General features: G+C 49.7%; 1 protein-coding gene across 1 annotated transcript in view; it reads left to right on the top strand.

The window, feature by feature from the left end:
- Positions 1-23,152, top strand: part of NMNAT2 (nicotinamide nucleotide adenylyltransferase 2) — a 189,799-nt gene that overhangs the window by 148,995 nt on the left and 17,652 nt on the right. The window contains exons 3-9 of the mRNA XM_060035178.1: positions 3,104-3,192; positions 3,974-4,041; positions 6,228-6,306; positions 9,711-9,837; positions 11,395-11,475; positions 12,630-12,674; positions 16,791-16,867. Of these exons, the coding sequence (XP_059891161.1) occupies positions 3,104-3,192; positions 3,974-4,041; positions 6,228-6,306; positions 9,711-9,837; positions 11,395-11,475; positions 12,630-12,674; positions 16,791-16,867 (566 nt within the window). The remainder of the gene's footprint in view (positions 1-3,103; positions 3,193-3,973; positions 4,042-6,227; positions 6,307-9,710; positions 9,838-11,394; positions 11,476-12,629; positions 12,675-16,790; positions 16,868-23,152) is intronic.

The following is a 23,152-nucleotide window of genomic DNA, read 5'->3' as shown; positions in this document are numbered from 1 at the left end:
CATACATATGTATGTATTATGCCAGGATATAAAATGTATTTCTTACTGTGGGTTGTAGTAAAACACCACCACCGACAACAACAACATTGAAAGCCACAGCTATAGCATTCACCCAGTTTGCCTCTCATTAGAGCTTTCTGGTTCTCCATTATTGTGAACCTTTGGAGAATAATAAATAAAGCCACTCTTATCCCTCTAGGATCCATCATGGTATTTTGTGCTCAATAAATGTTAACTGAATTGATTTGACTGCATGATCACAATCATGACTCTTCTGTGTTTAACTATTTCAGATCAGGAATCCTTTTTTAGGGTGTAGGGTTGGGGCTATCCCTTTCAAAAATTGCTTCTTTGTGAGACAGAGAGCTTTGGAGCATTGCCAGGGGAAGTGCCCCCTCATCTTGGCCAGAGGGAAAGGATAACATTTTCTAAGGCAATGAGGTTGCTTTGTGCAACCTGTTTCCCTTGGAAATTCTGGAGTGTGGTCTGAGGAATGGAGTGGGTGGCTCTCCTGACAGACATGGCCCAGTGGAAGGAAACCCTAAGGGAAGGTGGCTACATGAGCTTCTAGGTATGAGCATTTGTTGAACAAGCATTACTCAATAGACAAGCCACTGTGCTGAGTGCTTAAGAGCGCAAGAAGTCTTTGGCATGGGTGACAGACTGAACTACTTGTGGATTGCTTTTCTTAAGCCTGTACAGTGTGTCAAGTGGCAACAGAACAAGCCAAGGTTGTTTGAATGTAAATCGTCTTACACTCTCCTTGCTTCTCACGTGCATGTTAACTGCACATCTCCTTTAGCTGTGCATTTGGGACCTCTTCTCTACAGCAAAGTCCCTGGCTTTGAAGAATTCAGTACAGAAGAGGAGTAAAGACACAAACTTTCAGAAACAATTTCCAGATCATATCCCTTGAACAGGATGCACAGGGAGCTAGTAGGTCAGTAAGTCCAGCAAAGGGGGATGTTGCCAGGGTAGGCATGCTGGATAAGGGGTGGAGCTGACCTTCAAATGAAAAGCTTGTAAGTGGAGAGTAAAGAGAGGACACTTTTTCTAAGATAGGGAGATGAAGGAAGGTCTGGCTTATTGCAGCAGAGGGTATGTGACAGCCAAAGCCCATATGGAAATGATCTTAAGGAAGACTGGGGTATAAAGGGCAAAGGGAAGAGAGGAGGGGCTATAGAATTCATTCAGATATCCAAAAGGTTTTGCTACAAGGCCTTCAATTTATTCTTGACCTCAGAATAAGATTTGGAAACTAGTGAAGCAATATCACTCTTTTAAAAAGCAAAGATGACACACGTTATAATGTTAGAAACTGACAATACTGAATGCTGGTGAGGATGTGGAGCAACAGGAACGCTCATTCACTGCTGGCAGGAATGCAAAATTGTACACCCACTTTGGAAGATAGTTAGACAGTTTCTTACAAAATTAAACATACTTTTACTGCATGTTCCAGCAATCACACTCCTTGATATTTACCTGAGTTGAAAATTTATGTCCACTCAAAAACCTGCACATGAGTGTTATATCAGCTTTATTCATAGTCAGTGAAAACTGGAAGCAACCAAGATGACCCTCCATTCGTGAATGAATAAACAAACTGTGGTACGTCCAGACAATGGACTATGATTCAGCAATAAAAAGAAATGAGTTATCAGGCCAGGAAAAGACATGGAGGAACCTTAAATATGAATTGTTAAGTGAAAGAAGCCAGTCTGAAGAGGCTACATAGTGTGTGATTCCAACTATTTGGCATTTTGAGAGAGACAAAACTATAGAGATAGTAAAAAGATCAGTGGTTACCAGCGGTTGGAAGGAGGGAGAGAGATGAATAGGTAGAGAGCACAGTGGATTTTGAGCGTGGAGAAACTATTCTCTATGAAACCAATGTGGACACATATCATTATGTATTTGTCAAAACCCGCAGAACCATACAACACGAAGAGTGAATCTCAATGTAAACTTTGTCCTATAGTTAATAATAATGCGTCAATACGGGCCTATCAAATGTAACAATTATACCCCACTAATGCAAGATAGTAATAACAGGGGAAATGGGGTGTGTGGCGGGGGGAGGTTGGAAGATGGGGGGACTGAATACATAGAACTCTATGTACTATCTGCTTAATTATTCTGTAAATCTAAAACTGTACTAAAAAACTAAAGTTTATTAACTACTTTTTAAAAAAAACTTTAAGAGATTTCACATCGAAAGAAAAAAAAGAGGCAAATGTGGTGAGAATTAAAATTTTTAAGAGAGCAAGCAGGGTGATCCTGGAAGCTTGCTTGTAAACTATACAGCCAGTTTTGCTACCCAAGCCCCTGTTCCCTTACAGAATCCCTCACCTACACAGTAAATCCACACCACCTTCCCTCAGCTGTGGTAGCTCAGGACCTGTTGGATTTGTACAACGAACCGCCTTAGAAGAAAGACAGAACCAAAATCTTCATCACTTCTTAGTTTGCTAAATTGTCTCATGAAAATGAAATTGGGCTTGTCTGGTAAATTTGAAAAAGCAACATCATGACTTTTTTTCAGCAGAAAAAAAAGGCTTTTCTCTGGCCGAACTTTTCTCAACCAACTGTAATGTTGGTTTTCTGGTCTGATTGTTAATTCTCCCTAATTATGTAGAAGGCCCTTTAAGTTTGCTTTGGTGATTTTCCTCTTCTGAGTAACTCCATGAGGCAGTCAGCCCACATTTCATATCATAAGAAGGCTTCTTCTTTTTTCTTTTTAAAAAATGACTCCTTCACTTCGGAATAATTTCCGCTTGTGATCATAATGGTTAATTCCAATCAGTTGCTCCTTTGGCTTTGAGTGAGGTGCTTGTTTTAAATCTCTCTGAGCTAGTCCAGCACTGGACCTTTAAACCTGGATTAATCCCCTTGACTTCTAGATCCTTTTGCTTTGGGGGCTGAAATCTGGTTCCATAACCTCTTGAATCACCAGTGTTTGCTTTGAAAGTCCGCACTTTCTATTTAAATGGCAAGAAAGATGGGAAATGAGCCTTACAGAGCTGAACGTACTGATTTCAATGATCACCTCTAATCCACACCTTTCCTCTTTAATAATGTGAGGTTTTCTTCTCTTAATTAGAAAGAGCCAGAGATTATCTACACAAAACTGGAAGGTTTATTGTCATTGGTGGGATTGTGTCTCCTGTCCATGACTCCTATGGAAAACAGGTGGGTTCCTCCTTTGCCCCTCTCCTCCCTAACCCCCCTTCCTGACCCGATGCTTCCTCTGATGTAAAACTGCTCCACTGCCATCTACGATTCCTGGAAACGCAAAACACCCATTAGCAGGTGTCCTGCTTCCCATCTCTGGACCACAGTCAGACCTGAGCGAATGGGGGTTGGGCAGCAGCTGGGAGGAACAGCTGCCGGCGACCAGGCCCAGTCAGAACTCATCCATGCCATGTGACTCGGCACGGATGCCAAACTGGGGGCTGGTTATGGGCTGGGCAATCTTTCCTGGGATTCTAGGAGAAAAAGGCCTGTGCCTCCTATGTCGGATTTAAAATTCATTTCCCTGCCCCTCCCTCCCTGTCACACATCCCAGAAAATCTAGAAGCCCTCCCAGACCTCAACCCCCTCCCCCAGATACAACTTGGTGGGCTCTGGGGAAGTGACCCAGCCAGATGGACCCGGGAAACAAGGCAACACTCACCACGTTACGTCTCCTCTCTGTGCTGGGTACACACTGGCTTCTTCATCAGTGGAGGCTCACCTCTGACCCTGATGGGGGAGGAGAGTATACTGCACACACCCTCCATTCTTTCCCTCCCACCCACCCTGCCACTCTATGCTTGTGTGTAGCAGGGGGACATGTGGAGGGGTCACACCTTCATTCTCTGTCAGCACTGAAAAATGCTGCACTTTTATAATGGGCTGGCTTGGGATGGAGTCTTAGGGAGTCTGTGGGGAGCAGAGTGAACCTCCCAACAACTGCTCTGTTGCTTCCCAGGGCCTTGTGTCGAGCCGGCACCGTCTCATCATGTGTCAGCTGGCCGTCCAGAATTCCGACTGGATCAGGTAGGGCTGGCCTGATGATGCCAGAGGTGGGTGGCCCAGGGACACCCTGGGAATGGGTGGAGAAAAGGAAGAGTCCCCACAGGAGAGGGGAGGCCGGGGGAGAGATTAACCGCATGCAGGCGATAATAACGTAAGCATTCTGGGGTGGCCTGATGACTTTATTTTTTAACCAATTTATACAGCCTGGGGAACTAAAGAGGGAGCTTTTGGTGTTTCATCTGCTCTGGCACATTTGGATTCAGGAGTATGCTTAGAGCTTCCACAAACATCATTGGGATTGGGGTGAGGCAGGGCCAGAAAATCCGAGATCCCTCTCCACTTCCTCCGTACTCACTTCCATGAGCTGTCACTACCTTTCAGGGAAGGTCCCCCGGCTTTGGCTATTTTCCATTCCTGTTCAGGCTTCCTAGGGTCCCACGATGACAGTGGGACAGAGGTGTGGGGCGGGGTGGGGGGGGGCAGGTCCAAGCGCTCACAGCCTTTCCCTCAGACGGTCCCTGCACAGTTCTAAGATGGCAGACACCATTATCCACTGTGCTTGCAGTGTAATTAAAGCAAACCTCCACTAATTATGCTAATTATGCCCCCCAAAGCTCCTACAGTTATAATTTGCATGAGAAGATGATGTTTTTTAAAAAAATAACAATACACCATTTGTATTGTGTTCCCCCCCACCCCAGCCCGTGGAAAAATAAGCAGCACCTAGAGGTTTCCACGAAAGGGGAGAAATGAAGGGCCGCTGACCTCAGAATGAGGGATGCAGAGAGTTAGCGGAGAAGAGATGGGGTGGGTGGAAATGGGAGCAGTGAAGGAAAGCAACAATAACAATTGAATAGTGATCCGTGCCATTTGTGCGCAGTGATTTGTGTGAGCAGTGCATGCCCTTTACAGACTTTCTCATCCCCTCCCTCCCCCCTGAGACAGAGGTGAGGTTGGGAGACAGCTCAGGAGAAGTCAAGGAGTTTGAGAGGGAACAGCACATCTGTGGTCAAGTCAGGGTAGAAACGGAGCCTCTTAGCACGGCACCTCATGATCTCCGGGGAAAATGGGGTCCAGTGGGGGAAATACTGAACAGGAGACTGTTACTGCTTGTATGTGATTAGAAGATTCTGAAATAACTCCCTCATTCATTCAACAAATATTCACTGAGCACTTACTGCCTGCCCTGCACTGCTCCAGGCCCTGGGAAAATCAGAATTCCGCGAATTGAGGTCACCAGAGAGGCTTGGAGATAGCTCTAGAGATGGGGCATGGGTGCGCAGAGTCCCTGGACATGGGGGAGGCTGTTTAGCCAGGTCAGGTGTCTGCCCATCTCAGCGGGGAGGGTGGTCAGGGATCTGGGGGCTCAGGGCAAGCTGGGTCGCTAAGTGTTTTCAGTTCACGAGATCTCATCTCTGGGAACCTTAGGTGGGCTGTGAGGTGGGGCTAGGGAGGGAATGCTCAACTGCTAAGGACGTGTTTAAGGAACGTCCCAATTTAGCAGCTCATTAAGTTGGTAATTAAGTCCGAGTGCTGCATCCGTCAGGGGCTGGGTCCCTGCTCACTTCACATCCCATGTGCAGCAGGGGTTGGCCAGTCTGCGGGGCTGTACGTTCCAGTCTGGCTGCCGTGCCCACCTCCAAGCCCACAGGGCACCCCGCTGCACAGGGAGTCAGACATGGGCAGATTCCCCAGTTCAGGTAACTGCAGTCGCCACTTGATGAGGGCCTGGCTCATTTCATTCTTATCACAGTCCTATAAGGTCCAGAGGAGAATTCCCATTTTGCAGGTAAGAATAAGAGCAAGACACTATACTAAGCACTTTGCATAGAAAACTCATTGACCCCTTCTAATAACCCCGCAGAGAGTTATTATTGTTATTCCCATTTTACAGATGGGAAAGTGAGCACCAAAAAATCACATAACTTTCCCAAAGCCCCACAGTTGGGAAGGTCTGGTGCTGATATTAAACCTGGCCAGACCAGCACCAGCAACTGTTCATGTAAGCCTGTGTCAAACTCCTCTCATTTCACAGTGGGGAAACTGAGGTTCAGGAAGGTGTTTCAAGCCCATGTTTTACCTGATTCGAGGTCTAAGTACTTGGTATGACCAGGCCTGCTAAGCTTTTTGAGCCATGTCATTGGAAGGAACCAATAAGCAAAGAGTGTGAGAATGGAAACCAAGGGAAACATCTTTCCTATTGTCAGGGTGGACCCGTGGGAGTGCTATCAGGACACCTGGCAGACAACCTGCAGCGTCCTCGAACACCATCGGGACCTCATGAAGGTAAGCTGGGCCAGGCTTAGGGTTGGGTGGACCACGGAAGCCGGGCAGACCAAGGAAAGGATGCTGCTGGCCTACTGACCTGTTGTTTCCTGCTTCTCCGCCAGCGGTGGGGGTGACCAGGCTCTGAGCAGCACCACGGAGGGCAGTGAATTAGGGACCCAGAGCAGCGCCAGAGGCTGCTTCCTGCCTTGTCCCCCTCCTCGATATGACTTGGGGCAGTTTTCATCTTCTGGCAGTAAGTTCAAGGTGGGATTCAGGAGACCACAGCTGGAAAGCTTCAGAAAGTGAGGAGAGAAGAAGCGAGCAAAGAAAGGAGGAGAGAAGGGCACTGGGCAAAGTTACAAGCAGCCAGGTCCTCCTGCCACACCTCCTGGGGACCCACTGGTCCTCTTACCCCAGTGTAGGTTGCCGCTACTGCCGTACTTCATACCCGCAGGCGTCGTACTGTCATGCACACTCATTCCTCCTCACAGGAGTCCACGGGCAGACAGTGTTCTCATCTCTGGTGGGTTTTTTTTTTTGTTTTTTTTTGCGGTACACGGGCCTCTCACTGTTGTGGCCTCTCTCGTTGCGGAGCACAGGCTCCGGACGCGCAAGCTCAGCGGCCATGGCTCACGGGCCCAGCCGCTCCGCGGCACGTGGGATCTTCCCGGATCGGGGCACGAACCCGCGTCCCCCGCATCGGCAGGCGGACTCCCAACCACTGCGCCACCAGGGAAGCCCTCATCTCTGTTTTATTTGTGGGTAAAAGGGAGCACAGAGAGGTGAACCAGGGTATCTGAGGACACACAGTGACTGCCTAGCCCACACAGATGGCTGCCTAGGGCTTGTGGCCGTGTGCAGTGACGAGGAGCTGGTTGCTAGGTAAGCACAGGTTCCTCGCCAGCCAGCAGCACCAGTCAGCGTGTGCAGAAAGCGCCCTTCACAGATCGATAGCCACCCATCGACTCCCACCGTGCGGGGGTGAAAAGCGGTGCCGTCAATAGCAAGAAGCCTGACCCACCGAGACGAGCCGCAATCCATCCTCCTTGCCTCCGCTGACCCTGATGCACAGCCCTCCCCAGCCCCAAACAAGGATCAGAAGGGTATCGTCCTGACACAGGGGCCGCCTCCATCGCATCTGTATTTGCAGTCAGAGGGGCCTTTCAGAATCTTCTCCTTGGGGAGCTGCCAGCAGCCCCAATGCCCCCGCTCTCCACCTGCTGTGCACAGTGCTTTGTTTGAACAGACCATCCGGGGAGTCAAGAGCAAGAGAAGTGGAGAGGACTAGCTGGCTGTTGCTTCATCTAATAAGCTTTTCCCCCATGGAATTGAAGAAAACCCATCTCCTTGCTTTCCGCTTTCAGAACCCTTCACACACATTCCGAGTCTTCCCTGGTCCGTTTGGAAGGACTCTGATGTAGGGTGGCCCTCGCTTGCTCCTCTGGGCTTGTCTCAACAACAGCAGTAATAAAAGACATCCCATCTTACTGTATAAGGATGTATCCGTCAGGAGACGCTAAGATTCGCAGACATCCTTTAAATCTCAGTGGCTTCACACTGGGGGCCTGTGCACCTTCTCTTCACCCAGGAGCCTCAGGCTGCATGATGGAAGGGAGGAATCAGGGGCCCTGCAGGCATGCCTGAGCCCTGGCTCTACCGGCCAGAAAGCCTGGCTGCTGTTTTGCTGTCTAAATGTCTGGGCTTCCCGAGCCCTCCCTCTGTTACTCAGGCCCGGAAGCATGAGTCTGGGCCTGAGATGCTTGGCCAACGACCCACAGCTGTTGCAGTGATGCTCACAGGCCGGCAAAGAATGCCAGTCCCGATGGCCCCCCGCCTTGGAGTGGGAGCTTGGAGCTGCTTGTTAACTCCCAGTCTCCCCGGTCCCAGCATCAGGCTGGTGTTCCTGGCATGGAGAGTGGACCTGTTGGAGAGAGAGAGACACGGGGCTTCATAGGTGATGCAAGGCTTTGAGAATGTGGGAGCCTGCGGAGGGCAGAGCGGGGCAGGTGGCCAGCACTTTTCTTCTCCAGCATAGAGCAAGTCGAATGGGACAAATGATGCATGCGGCAAGAAGAAGAAAATCCTCAGCTACCAGACCGATTATTTAATGAGAATGTGGCGTGTTCTTTTCTGGATGTGAAATCATAATAAAAAGGAGGCAGACTGTCCCTTCCACTCCACCAGCCGCAGCCGCACAGAGAATCCCACAAAGCAGGCTGAGAAGATGCTGTGGTCCCCAACCTCAGCCGGCTCCCAGCTGTGGCTGCTTGCTGTCGTGACCATCTCCTGTCAGGAACATCGCAGAAGTGACAGGTCACCCCACAAGACAGACGCCTGCCCTTCCAGGGCTCGGAAGGACTCACGTTCTGCTCTGCCTGCACGGTGATGTGTGGAAGATGCCTTTGGAGGGTCACCCCAGTCCTGGGACTTGGTGTCCTCTGGCAGCTGGACTCAATAATCCAGAAAGGGTGGTGGGCCAGGGATTGAGGGGAAGCTGGCTTTCAGGGAAGGGACCTTGAATAAGCAACAGCCCTACGAAGCTAAACAGATTGAAAATTCACGCTTTGTTCCTCTGTTGCCCAATAGTTCCACTCCCCGCGGGCAAGGGGGGTTGCTTCTGGGTCAGCTGTGAAGAATGCTGCGTTATCAGCTCTGTGTTTTCTGTAGCACTAGAGAGGAGCAGCAGGCCAGATAACACAGGACAATGGATAATACACATAGAATTTCCGATTGGCTCTGGAATGTGTATTCACCCTCTGAGCAGGCGCAAGAGTTCCCAGAACGCCGCCCTCTTCCTGCAGCACAAACACACCCTGCTCCGCCTGGCACTGCTCCCCAGCTTGGCCCTGTCATTGGCGTCTCTGGCCTGGAGAGGCGGCAGGTGGTGATAGCGCCTGGTGTTTGCACGACCTTTCCCAAGCTTGCACAGCCCTTTTGCAGACATGACCTCATTTGAGCCCCACGAAGCAGGCAGGGAGGGCAGGCATGCATGTTCCACAGAAGGTCACAGCATGTACAAAGTTCCTGCCAGGAGCCAGATGCTCTAAAGGCGCTCTGTGTCTGCTCGCTCGTGTAGTCCTGCTGCAGCCCAGAAGGGTGGCTCTTTTGCCTCTCTATGTTAGGCTCTTGAGCTGAGGTTCCAGAGCAGGTAACTATCCAAGGTCTCACAGCCAGAAGGGGGCAGAGCTCAAACTTGACCCCAGGTCTGTGAAACAACACATCCCACGCGTTTCTCACCTCCTGCTAGCCTAGTGTGGCTACAGGGTGTGGCTGGATCTAGAACCCACCTCCAGTCCTCTTTCTCAGTTCCAGGACACCTCACCACGATGCACAAGCAGATGAGCGTTTGGAGATAACTGGGAAAGGCTTTCATAAGTCTCCTGGGCTAACGACACTGACTCTGCCCTTCTTCCTTCCCCCAGCGGGTGACTGGCTGCATCCTCTCCAATGTCAACACACCCTCCATGACGCCTGTGATTGGACAGCCCCAAAATGAGACCTCCCAGCCCATTTACCAGAACAGCAATGTGCCCACCAAGCCCACTGCAGGTAGGGGAACATTGGTGTAGAGCAGTGGCTCTCAAACTTCAGAATCGCCCGGAGGGCTCGTTAAAATCCAGATCGCTACGCGCTGCCCCAGAATTTGATTCAGTGGGTCTGGAAGAAGGAAGAGAATTTGCATTTTTAAAAAGTCAATGCTGATGCTCTGGTCCAGGGACCATACTTTGAGAACTCTTAATGTAGGACATCAGAGAGAAATAGTCACAATAATAGAGACAGGAGCAGAGACAGAGAGAGACAGGGGTGATGGTGTGCATTTTAATATAAATATGATTGCCTTAAGTGGGAATTAAAGACAAAAGGCAGCATTTTTCTCTGCCTTTTCTAAGGAGGTTGAGGATCTTGCCAAGGTCACACAGTAAGGAAGTAGCAGGGCCAGGAGTCAAACCCAGACAGTCTGCAGCCAGAGTCCCACACTCTTAGCCGTCCCTTCACTGACAAAGAGCAGGGGTCCCCCAACATTTACCCAGCACCTAGTACTATATGCTTGCACGGTGCTCAGTGCTTTACACGGGTTCTCATTTCATGCGGTAATTCTGTGATATAGATATTATATTCCCATTTACAAAGAGAAAACTGAGCTTCAGAGAAGGTGAGTGATTTGCCTAAGGTCACACAGCTCAAAAGTGGAAGAGCCAGAATTCATATTCAGGACTGTCTGATTCCAAGGTCCATGTTCTTCCTAATATTTTCTTCCAGGCCAATTGCAAGAGACAGATCCTGGTATTACTTTTCAAGCCTAGAGACCATAATCTATTTGGTTATCAGTCTATCATAAATAGGGTAATTCACAAGGATGAGCCAGAATTTCATAGTTTGCATATAGCTACGTCTGGGGGCTCAGAAAACTTCTCTGGATTAGAGCTCAGAAAGATCACTGAAAACCGGATCCTTCTCAGCCAAAGTAGGATGTCTGATTATTCTAAACACCATCTGAAAGGGAAGGAAGGCCTTTGCCCAGCAGAAATTACTCCAAATGAGTTCTTCGCCACAGGCTGAATCTCTGTGGATTTGGGTGTTACTGTTTAGTGTTGCGGGTGGCTGAGGAAATGCACATGATATTAAAAAACGAAAAATGCAAACAGGGCACAGGCCCTCTAAATGTAGACTGTGATCCAATTTATGTTACGTAGACATATCTGCATTAATACACATAATAAAAATGGAAGAAAATAAAAAATATATGCATACTTTAGTGGTGGTTATGTCTAGCAGTGGAATTACGGGTGCTTTCTATTTTCCTTTTTATATATATTCCTCTTCCATATTTTCCAATTTTTCAACAGTGTAATAAACACGACCAGAAAATAGATTCCCATCTAGGGCTCAGAACGCTTGTGCCTTGGACTGGGAATGAGAAGAGGGAATTTGGGCTGTCATATTTCTGTTCTTTCTTTCCACCCTCCTACTGCCTCCATGACCCAACCCCTGCCCCTCCAGTGCAGCCCCACTGTTTACAGTGGCCCAAATGTGGGACTGACGTGAGTGTGAGTTGTGAGTGGTTCTCTCCGTCTGTCCCTGTCTGTCTTGCTCTCTCTCCCATAGCCAAGATCCTGGGAAAGGTGGGAGAAAGCCTAAGCCGGATCTGCTGTGTCCGCCCACCGGTGGAGCGCTTCACCTTTGTGGGTAAGGGAGCAAGGACCTTCTTTACCAATCCCGCCTCTTTTCTTTCCCTCCTCCCTTTGTTCATTCACCGGACAAGCCCCAGCACCTGCTGTAGGATGAGCATCTATAGAGCAAGAATTGGGAGAGAAGAGAGGATGTTACCAGGCCTGCGGGCCAAGGTGTGATGGGAGCCCAGAGGCGTGATCATCCTGGCTCAGGGATCCTGGAGACCTTTTCCACTCCTCTCCCCTCCTTGGGCTGTTCTGGCCCTTCCCTCTAGAGAAGGTGTCCATCCGCCTGAGAGTTCTCAGAGGCCCAGCATCCTCCCTCAGGTCCTCCCAGCTCTAGCAGTGTCAGCACTCCTGCTGAGAGGCTAAGAACACACAAGCCCTTTCCTTAATTTTCTCCATTTTTTTGCTGCTCCCCTAAGGACTCAGCATAGATAAGAATAGCTGTCTCTGGGGCTCTTTCTCCTACAAACCCCAAATTCGGCTCTGCAGAGGAGCTGAAGGTCTAGCCCCCATTCCTTTGACTCTTTGGGGCTGACTTCTGCCATTTCTCAGATTTCCAATTTCCAACCTGGAATAGGAACTAAGAGGGATGGTTGAGGAGGCAGGGGGCCAGGATGGCGTCTCCACGGTGCTCTGCACGCCGTGTGCCCCGTGTGGGCGTGCACACTCAGAGCACATGGTAAAGCCTCTGTCCTTCACTTCTTTCCCGGGCTCTCCATTCTGCCACGTGAAAAATCTCAGCGTACTCAAGTTTGCTTGTTCTTTGAACCAGAACACTGAACGGGAGAGGGCCGCCTCCGTGTGACACTACAGGCTGTCACCCTAGGTTCAAGGAAGTTGCTCTTGTGGCCAGCCTCCCCTAAATACAGAAGGAAACAAAAGGCGCTCAGCAAGAGCACGTGTGTGTCCGTCATTGGCAACCCAGCCAGGCTGTCCAATACTGAAAGTCCCAGAACAGTGAATCCTGCCTCTGGAACCTGAAGAGATGCTCCCTCTCCATTTTAAGCTGGACGGTGCTCTCCATTTATGCTACTCAGATGTCCCTACTCCCACCCAATCACCCCATCCCGGGTTCTCCCTCTGCGGAGTCTCTTGTACAGAACGCGCATCAGGTACCCGGAAGTTGGTTCCCTGATGCTTCTGCATTTCCTCTTTCCTCCCTAGATGAGAATGCCAATCTGGGCACAGTGATGCGGTACGAGGAGATTGGTGAGTGGGGCTGGGCAAGTGGGAACATTTGGAGCCACCGGCCTCCACCATGGGCAAAGTGGGGGAGGGGAGAGCCTTGCAAACCCTGGGTGGTGTTTGCAGCAGGGTCTGCTCTTGGAGGGATAATTGGTTGTTCCCAAGCTAAGATCATATTCTTAGTTATCTCTCCTTTAACATCTCCATACTAGATTCAGGCAGGTTCCCAGGAGGTAGGATGGGACCAGTTGGCAATTTTCCCTTCAGAGCCTCTTCTCCCTCATTCAGAAGTCATGGAAGTTGAGTTCATTGCCAGCCAGAGAGACTCTTCTCTTGCCCAGAGCACCGTGCCTGCGGCAGAAGAGCTCCCCTACCTTCCTCAGCAGAGGATTCCGGCGTTTGGAGGATGAGGAGAGACGGGGCAGAAAGCCACACCTGTGACCTCCCCCGCAGCCTTGAGTAGAGACTAAGGCCCCGACTGTGTGTGAGGGCAGTGAAGGCCCCGGGCCAGAGCAGGTGGAGGGTGGTTACACGGAGCTGTAAGGATGGGAAGGAGCTAACCCCCCATAGAAGTGAGCTGAGTCCTGGGCAACCCTAGGAAACAAACCAGGAAACAGATCTTTCCAAGGTTCCAGAATAAGTTAGAGACACAAGTATCTGAAGCCGGGTAAAGGGCAGACAGCAAGAGTGGAGCTGGAGCTGATGCAGCTACCAGGTGACAAGGAGGGTCAGTGACAGTTGGAATGCTTGAAATTCTAGGATGAGGGGCAGCCTGGTGTCCAGCTGACACGCTTAATCTTCCACTCGAGCTGCAGAGATGCTCCAGGCACCCCCTCCTAGAGGTGGAGGTTTGGGGCTGCATCTGGGCACTGGGTTCTCCCAGGAGGCCCAGCAGATGTGATGTCATTTCAAGGAACTTCTCTAGGGCCTGTCCCCTGATCCCAGGCAGTGGTGCACCTGAGTTGGTTCGTATTTATTCGCTAGGGCCATTTGTAAAATTTTCAGGGATCTTACCAACCAGTGGTTAAACGCAGTCTATACTAAAAATTAAATTACATTAAGCAACAGTTAAATACATTGTATTCAAAACAAGCATTAAGTACTCAAAACTCCTCACTTCCCAGTTCTTTTATCAAGTTTTAATAGGCTTTATTTACCAGCACATGGCTGTCTGAGGACCACAGGGAAGGGCGCCTGCCTTTCTGGATGCTTCCCAAAGCCAGCAGGAAGAAGCATGCAACCCCAGGTTCCACAGCCCCAAACACCCAAAAGCCCTGCACTCCCCCTTCCCTGCGGTTCCACACCTGGCCAGGAACTACCTTCCCGGGGAGGAAGTCTTCTCGACCAGCCCAGCCGAGCTCAGAGCAGTCTTCAGACTTTCAGCTCTATTCCAATGTATATTTTCCTGCGACACCTTGTTCCAGGAAGAATGCATTGTGGCCCAGCTTCAGCTGGGATCTCTGTACCTTGCCAGCACCCAGGGCCCGTGTATCAGGCTGTCCCGCCCTGGGGAGTTCCCCCTCCTACCGAGAGGCGATGCAATGGGTGTTTGTTTACCCGGCCACGCTCCTAGCTCCTAGCACTCCACCTTTACCATCTCACTGCAGCCTTGCGAGGCGCAGGGCTAGTCTTAGCCCCATCTTACTCCTCTTTCAGAGAAAGGAAAGCTGAGTGGCCACAGCAGTCTGGATGGATTTGTGGCCTTGTGTGGTACAGGTGGCAGCTGCCTCAGTGCGCAGTGGGGAGTGGAAGGGGCTGCAGGGCCTGGGGCTTTGCATAACCCGGATTCCCGGGAGGAGAGTGTGGCAGGAGAGTGCTGATTCTGGCCCGCTGGATCCTGAACTGGGGAAGAAAGTTGGACCCAGAGGAGGTCCCAGGAAGGGAGCTTGCCTGGCCTCTAGACCACTGTGCTGTGAGGCCCTCTGGCTCACATGTCCCCTTTTTGAAATCCCCTTGCACGCTTCACGAGAAGGGAGAAGCCATTTCTCCTAGCTCAGTTAGCACCTATGGCTCCATTTCCACTTTCTTAACAAGCTGACTGCTCCCGGGGCCTGCCCCAGACCCAAGGCTTAGGGGCTGAAAACACGCACCTTAGTCTCAGATGATAAACCTGAGAAACCACTGCTGCCCTCCAGCGGCCACACGTGGGATCCCAAGCCCTGCCAGGGCCTCTGGCCTGTGACACATCCATCTGTTCCAGTGCTGCAAGCAAAGGTGGAAACCCCGCGCTTTAACTTGATCTGCTCTGGCTTTAAAAATAATCCTACATTATTTTCAAGTGAGAAAGTGAGTCTCTGGCTTGGGAATAGAAAAGAGATTCATTTCCATGGCTGTAGAGCAGGGTTTCTCAACCGTGGCACTGTTGACACTGGGGACCAGATGATCCTGTGTCATGCGGGCTGCTGTGTGCTGTGGAGACAGTTGAGTGGCATTCCTGCCCTCTAAGCACAGTGGCACACCCCTCTCTCCGGTCTTGACAACCAGAAAAGTCTCCAGACATCGCCAAATTCTGGAGACAAAATCGCCCCCAGTTGAGAATCACTGATGTAGAAGAAGCTGAGGACCAGCACGTCGTGCGGAGACCGCCAGCTAACTGGACTCTTAGGCCCACGGTTACAGAGCTTCAGCCTTTCAACAGAGAGCTGACCTGGAATTCTGGGTGGCTCCAAGCTGGAGACAGGGAACAACGGGATCCCAGAACGAGCCCAGTCTGGCTCCTCTCAGCCATCCGAAGGCTGGTGGCCTAACACAGAGGGAGGCACCATTGACCAGGGCCTCCATGCTGCAAGAGACAAGGCCACGATCGCCATCCCGGACTGCCATCCCAGAGCGCCCAGAAGGCTCTTAGACAGCCTGCCCACATGGCCTCTGCGGTCAGCCTGTCTGTTGTTCACTCAGTCAACACATCCTGAGCACCTACTGTGCACAGGTCGCTCTGCCAGGCCCTGGAGATATAAAGATCAACTAAGGTCCCTGCACATAAACAGACCATGAGACTACAGTGTGACGTGGAGGAGAGGGGAGAGGGGAGGCTGCAGGAATATTTAAGAGTTAAGACCCCAGGGCTCCATGGGGCTCCCTGAGTATGAGCTGCACTGACCTGGGACCGTGAGGTGCTCTCACTGTCTGTCGCCAGCCCAGCAGCCTTCCACTCAGCCTGCAGCCAGGGCGAGCTCAGCACCTGAAAGTTCTCGTCAGGTCCCTGAGCTAGCTACAGGGTCTGAGGTGGACAGAGCTGCCGCCCATCTCTCGGCCTCAGGGTCCAGGGTGGCAGCGTTCTCTGGAAGGCTCAGAGCGGGGCTGTCTCACTGTTTCAGGCAAGATACCCACAGCCACAGCCTTTTGATGGAAAGGCCTGGGATGCCAGGGAACCAGACGCACCACCTGAATCCCAGCCCAGGTGGAAGTCTCTCCCCACGTGGTTCTGAGAATCCCAGGATTCTTTTTCCCCCTGTTGCTCAGTGTTCATGCCCCGGTCAGTTTGCTGCCTGTTTTAAATGACAGTGGCCTCACTGGGGTAATTCAGAGTGAGCTTAATGAGGGAAGAAAAACAAATGACAAGCAAGAAGTAAGCCTGGGAGTCAGGAAAGTGGGGGGCAGCCTCACTTCTCAAGCCCTTTGCTGAGGACACTGGCCATGTAAAGAGAGGACGTCCGATGAGCTGAGCTAGCTGATGAATTGAGGGTGCACTCGGTGTCCCCTGCCCCCCATCACATCGGGTGCTTGTGACGAGACAAACCCCAGATAATGCACAGCAGCGGAGGAACCAAACTCCACGGGCACTTCGGTTTGATACGGAGCAAAGGAGAGACCTTAGACCTCACACTAGGCATGTAGCTGGCTCAGTCTCTGTTTGGGTGACCAGCCGTCCTGGCTTAGCATGGAAACCCATCCTGGAAACCCCTCAGTACCAGCAAACTACGACAATTAGTCTCCCTCTCTGCTGCATTCGTCCTGCAGGGAATGAGGGTGGTCTGTAAATGAGCCTGGGGGAGGGGTGAGCAGAGGTGCCTGGAAGAACTGGGCTCTGGAGCCCCAAGGATGGGACACTTCTGTGTTCAGCAGGGGAAGAAGGCTGAGACTTGAATGTTTCCCGGGCCTCCACTCACTCCCTTTTCTAACTTTGTTCCCCCTCCTCAGAGCTGCGGATCTTGCTGCTGTGTGGCAGTGACCTTCTGGAGTCCTTCTGCATCCCAGGGCTCTGGAATGAGGCAGATGTGAGTAGCAAGGTTATGGCCTGTGCACAGCTGGCGTGGGGATGGATGGGGAGGGACCGCTCGGCTTTGACCTGTAGACTTCCCTCCTCACACAGGAGGGCAATGGACAACCCATTCACATCATGATGGAATAAAATTCTCAAAGCAGCTCTACTCCAGTAAAAATTAGTTTAAAAAATTAAATTAGGGCTTCCCTGGTGGCGCAGTGGTTGAGAGTCCGCCTGCTGATGCAGGGGACGCGGGTTCGTGCCCTGATCCGGGAAGATCCCACATGCCACGGAGCGTCTGGGCCCGTGAGCCATGGCTGCTGGCCCTGCGCGTCCGGAGCCTGTGCTCCGCAACGGGAGAGGCCACAACAGTGAGAGGCCCGCGTATCGCAAAAAAAAAAAAAATTAAATTAAAAAAAAGAAAATTCTCACCTACCCCCAGCTTTATCTCGTCCTGTATTTTTATACTCACTCCTCCTCAGGCTTGCTCCTGGAAAGCCCCTGGGAAAAAAAGCAATCTGAGTCATAGAATACCTTCTCCATGTAGTGCTTGGAGGGTGTGTGCTGGTGGGGAAAGATGGGGGAGGGAAGAATTTTTTTTAAAAGACTTTGCCTTTTTGAAATTATTGTGTGTTTTGTTTTCCTTTGATTCTTTTGAAGAGGTGGTAAATACCACCCTAGAATTCCCTTAACAAGAGAAAAGGGTCAAGAGGGGAGAAGTTAATAGCAAAAGGTCAGTAGGATCCTTCTGGCAATTGACTTGGGATAGAGGGAACTAGGAAGTTAAACTTATACCATTCAGAAGCTCATTGGACATCTTTTGTACCAGATCTGACAGAGATGGTCTTAAACTAGCTAATTCATGAGTTACTCACCCTTCAGACGTACATTCATTTTTGTTCTTTCATTAATTCATTCATCTGATAGCCAGAGCTAATGCTAGCTCCCAAACCCATAGCCCTTTGAAAGTTGGATTCTCAGGGCAGATATTCTAGACCTAGTACTTTTTCATTACTTACTGTGTGACCCCATGCAAATCACTCAACTCCTTTGGGCCTTGGTTGTTTTTCAAAAATCGATAGAATGTTATCTATAGCATTCTGAGATTTTTAAAGAAATAACCAATACAGTCCCTGCCCCCAAGTATCAGGTACCACCTGGTACCAAGTGTTACCACCTGGTAAGATGTCTGCATATGAAAATTTTTCATGTACATATATGTCTCTGAAGAGAGAGAGAAATAGAGAACCTTCAGAGTTAAACTCAAGATTCTAGTTCTGCTCCAACACAGCTCATGACAAAATATATTCTGAGCATCAGTTTTTCCCATCTGTAAAATGGGCATCATGATAGTACCCATCTCATAGGGTTTGGGGAGAATTAAGTGAGATTATCCATGTAAAGTGCCCAGCCTAGCACCTGACACACAGTGACATACAACAACTGTTAATAAGTGAATTTACCTAAATAGACACATAGATAAACATAAATATTCAAGGTGAAGGGCACAGATGCTAACCTGCTGTGGGATAACCAAGAGGGGAGGCATAGTTTCAGGGAAGCAGATTATACTGTGTAGTCCTTTCCTCTCTACCCCTGCACAATTTCCTGCAGGTGAAATTTGAAACCTCTTTTCGGTTCTGGATTAAGTGGCTTAATTAAGTTTTACTTTCCTCTCTACTTTACAAGTTGCTTTTAAAGGAAAAAGTAATGCGGGAGAAATTCTGTACAAGATTTCAGCAAAGCTCTTTCAAGAATCCAGGCAAATCCGGGCAGTTGCCTGAGGCCCCATCCCATGGGGAGGCCCTGGCAGCTGGGGAGCGATTTTAGAGGGATGAAATTGACAGGGGCAGCAGCCTGAAAGGCCACTGCCTGAACAGGACGTCTCTAGGGCCCCTTTGCTAAGTGTGACTCTCAAGGGCAGACCCCGCTTTCTGGAGCCTGAAATTGACACAACTGGGGGCCCTTGAAGCACGACCAGTTCCTCTGTGTTCCTCCCAGAGAGAAGGCTGACTGCAGGGCCTCTAATTTCTCTCTGACATGGCTGCTCCTGACGTTGTCAGATCCCACATTCAGAGAACCAGGAAAAAGAGCCCCAGGTCACTCCTCTTCCAGTTGGTCCCTGATGTTGAAATGACATGTTGGTTACAAGAAAAGAATTGAAAAACTGGTAGCTGTGGATTTAACTGGGGCTGTGGTAGTGGAGATGGAGTGAGACCCTCATCTGTTCAACCATGTTCCCACCTGACGGGTCATCCTGGAGATGGGAGCACCCAGCCTGGCTGCTCCCAGAGGCACAGCAATTCCAAACCAGCAGGGACCCCACATCTGTCCTGTTCAGGGTGCTGAGAATTTCAGTCCACAGCACAGGCAGAAGGGGGACTGGGTGAAGCAGACCCTCGGGGCTCACTCCAGATGGTTTTCTAGAGCCTAGAGCTCTACCTCCCCACCCCCACCCAACCAATTGCTCAGTTCCCTGATTCAACCGACAGTGAATCTGTGGGGTCCTTAGAATCATGACAGCTGAGGTAGAGGCAAAAAAAAAAATCAAAATCAAGGAGCTGTTTCCTTATGTAAAAGTGTGAATTTCAGGCCACAACAGAAGTGTGCCAGAAATATCACAATTTATTTAAATCACATGAAAATTCAACTCCAAATCGCCATCCCACAGGGATGATGGAAAGCTAATCTCATTCATTACTGGCTAGCAGAACCTGAAAGGCTCTCGTGGGCTCTCAACGTGAACATCAGTTCATCAGGGTCGCCGCAGACATCTTCCCTATTGGGGCCTTCGCGGTCCAGTGAGGTGGATGGCAACCTGCTCCAGGCCCACCTGGGCCGTGCGACTCCTGGCTGAGTCTGGAAGGCCCCATTCTGGGCCCAACCCACCTATGATCCTGGCGCTATTTTCTTCTGAGGCTTTGCCCTTAGGGTGCTGTCTGGGAGGGAGGAGGGGGTGGGCTTCCCAGCTCTCTAACTTCTTTCTAGTGTGGGAGGGGGGCAGCTGAACCTCTTCTTTCTATTCTGAAGCTATCTCCCCTATTTTCTCTCCCCTCCTCTGGACATCTAGGGAAATCTCTTCAGTGGTTTAAAGCCATTGACTTCAAAACGTACTATTTTCTGCCCTGAAAAGTCCTCTCATAAAGGGTCTGGTTCTCTGCTAGAAATAGGGTGGGGATTGGGCAAAGGCATATATAGGGAACATGAAACTAGTTAGTAACTCAGTGAATTATCCCACTGTCCGTATTTGGGGAAAGTTGGAGCTCAGGGTCTAGAAAAGGAAGGTCTTTCTTTCAAGACTGGTACAGGGTGAGCCCTGCTTATTCTGATAGAAAGTTCTAGCCTCTGGAGTTTGCCTGGAAGCGGCCCGTTTCAGGGATCTCTGTTCCTAACCATGAGATTACCAGGGATCTGGTATGTGAGACCCACTTCTGTCCCAGGTTTCATTCATTTATTCAACCCTTTATCAGAACACATTTCTTTTTATCACCTGGTGTCCCAAGTGATACTTGCTGGCCACAGACCTGTGCTCAGTGACCATGAACCTGAAGCCTTGTGATGGGACAGGAGGGTGGGGAAGAGAACCAAGTTTCTTGGAAAAGTCCTAGACCCTTGCTCTGCATTCCAGTCTCTCCAGAATCCTCAGGAACAAACCAAGAGAGAAGCCACTAGTTCAGACAGGTCTGGGAGACATAGAAGCCCCACCATCCTTCTGTAAAGAAAGCTCAGTGGGGACCGTGGAGCAGCAATGCCCCACCCAAGCTGGAAAGCAGCTGGGACAGTCTGTTCTACAGTAGGGCTGCCAAGCCCTCTTTCGGCACAATCACAAACTCTCCGTTGAGTCAGTCTTGCTTTCTTTTGCTTTGGATTCCTGAAACTATGCTCTCCATCCAGAAATCTAATTACACAACTAAAGGAACAACCATCCCCACCCAAACACATCCCTTGGGCATTTCCCAACAGACACAAAAATCCATCAGCCCATAGTGAATTCTGACCTTCTCTGACCAATGACACGCCCCTTCCCCTTACATTCTGTGGGGAGAAAATTCCATACATATTCATCATGTTTCTTTCTATGGAATACAAAAGAGTTACTTGTGTGGCCTGGCAGTTGGCATTTTCATTCTTGATTCCTGAGAGAGAGCAAGATCCAGTTTCCTGGACCAGCCTTTGGAGTTTGGGACCCAGTCCCTCTATCCCATCCCATTCTCAGACTTTTTATTAGAACTAGTTTCCCCCAGCAGACCTGATCTTTGCTATGCCGCATCCTGACACCAGCACCAAAGCACATATCCAGGCATGGACCGGGATCTATGGGAAGTCAAGCCTAAAGGGTCAGCCACGGACAGATTTGTGAAACAGGAAACTCTTATCCTCACTCCCCTCCCCCAGACAAAACCCATCGTCTAGGGAATCTGATGCTGCCAGCTGCTTTGTCCATCATATTATAATGGAAGGCAGTCGGGCAATTAATTCTGATTGAAGCATTCTTTCGTTCAATCAATCTTTCAGCTGATACTGAGTGCCCAGTATGAATATAAGCACACTGTTTGTCCTTGCAGCACGTGCAATCTAAAAATATCTTACAGTTTTTATTCTATTCGTTCTTTATATTACATGAAATAAAACATATAAAAAGTTTAGAAGAGTTCTTGAACCTAGTAAGCAGTCAATAAATGTCGGCTGTTATTTATTCATTGGTTTTAAAATATTTATTGAGTACCTGCCATGGGCCAGACACTGTTCTAGGGCTGGAGGAACGGAGAAAACAGAATAAACAAAGTTCCCCACCATTGTGCACTGTGCTTTCTAATGGGGAGACACAATAAACGCTTTGCTTGTTTCTCCTGGATTATCTGTTAACCACCGGCACACTCCTGAAAGTGGAATCTCGGTTCCCATTTATAGGTATGGAAACCAGGGCTCACATGGGTTGTGACTTGTCCAAGGCCACTTAGCTATTAGCAGCAGAGCAGAACTTGGCATACATTCAGATCCCTAATCCAGATAAGACAGATAAGTGGGAAGAACAATGTGTAATTCATAGCAGGCCACAAGGGAGGGGGTAGCGCTTGAGCTGGGCTTTGAATAATGGGCAGGATTGGGTTAAGTGCCTGCAAGAAGAAGGGCTTTTGAGGTTGAGAGAAGGCTGTGAAAGGTCCAGTGGTGGGCATAAGACCTTTTGGGGAGTTGGTTCTGGCTGGTTGAAATAGAAGGTTTATCTTGGTCCTTATCTGGGAGACTTGACTTTTCAGCAAGCAGGCAAAATCATTCAGTTTAATGATTAAATGTATTCCCTGCTTGAAAATGGTATTTGCATTTTAAATGAGCAAGGGTCAATATTTAACTCAAAGGAATGAAAACCCAAAGGTGGAACATCAAGCACCAGAGATGGGCCAATGAGGAAACTTTTTTCTTTTTCTTTCTTTTTGCACTTCTCCAAGCCCAACATTCCACAGGCTGGCTCTAATTGGCTGTGTTCTACGTTTTTCCAGCCAACCAGGCATGGGCTAACTGCTTCCTGCATCCACCAGCTATGGGAAAACAACCAAAGAAAATAAACAAAGGAAGAGCCTGGGGCGGGCACTAGCCACTCCAGAAGAAATCCCAGGGCTCCAGGATAAATGGAGCAAAGACAAACATTTGGTTTTTCAGGCTCAGATGGTTTTTATCAGACAGTCCAGCCCCAGCCAGGAAGCCCAATGGACACTTCCACCCCGGGGATTAGGTCTCCACACTGATAAGCCTGAGGCCGTGTTTCCAGCTCTGGGGAAGGTGGCTTCGGCCCTACCATGGGAGATAGGGTTCTCGTGTGAAAGGCACTGTTGGTTTGGTTTTCACGCTTTTGACTTGAGTCTGGAATTCCTTGCCTTCCCACACCCCCAGGCAGATTGGAAATGGGAGTGGGAATGATTTCCTCTGCGAAACCCCTCTAAAGGATCGTTCATTGATTTGCACTAACAGAGCCACCCTGGAAATGCGTTCCTGCTCGGCCTTCCCTCCAGAGAGGAGCAGGGGTCAGAAGAAGGGTGGAGGATTCTTTCCCGAAATGGCTGGAGCATGTTTCAGAAGCTCCTCACCTACTGTTGTGTGGTTTCTGTTGGATGCCCTCTCCTTGCATCTTGTTTAACCTACTCAGAAGCACACAAAATTATATACTTTAGGGGGCGATGTAGAGTAATGAGCTGAGGACTTAGCTTGGGATAAGCCTGGAGAAAAAATAAGATAGACTATATTTTCACACCAAGGAATTTCAAGTCACTAAAATGGGAGTCTTAAAAATGGATCTAGAAGA

Source organism: Delphinus delphis, chromosome 1 (genome assembly GCF_949987515.2).
Source record: "Delphinus delphis chromosome 1, mDelDel1.2, whole genome shotgun sequence".
NCBI lineage: Eukaryota > Metazoa > Chordata > Mammalia > Artiodactyla > Delphinidae > Delphinus > Delphinus delphis.
The sequence above is the reverse complement of the archived record's forward strand: the minus strand, read 5'-3'. Positions and strand labels throughout refer to the sequence as shown.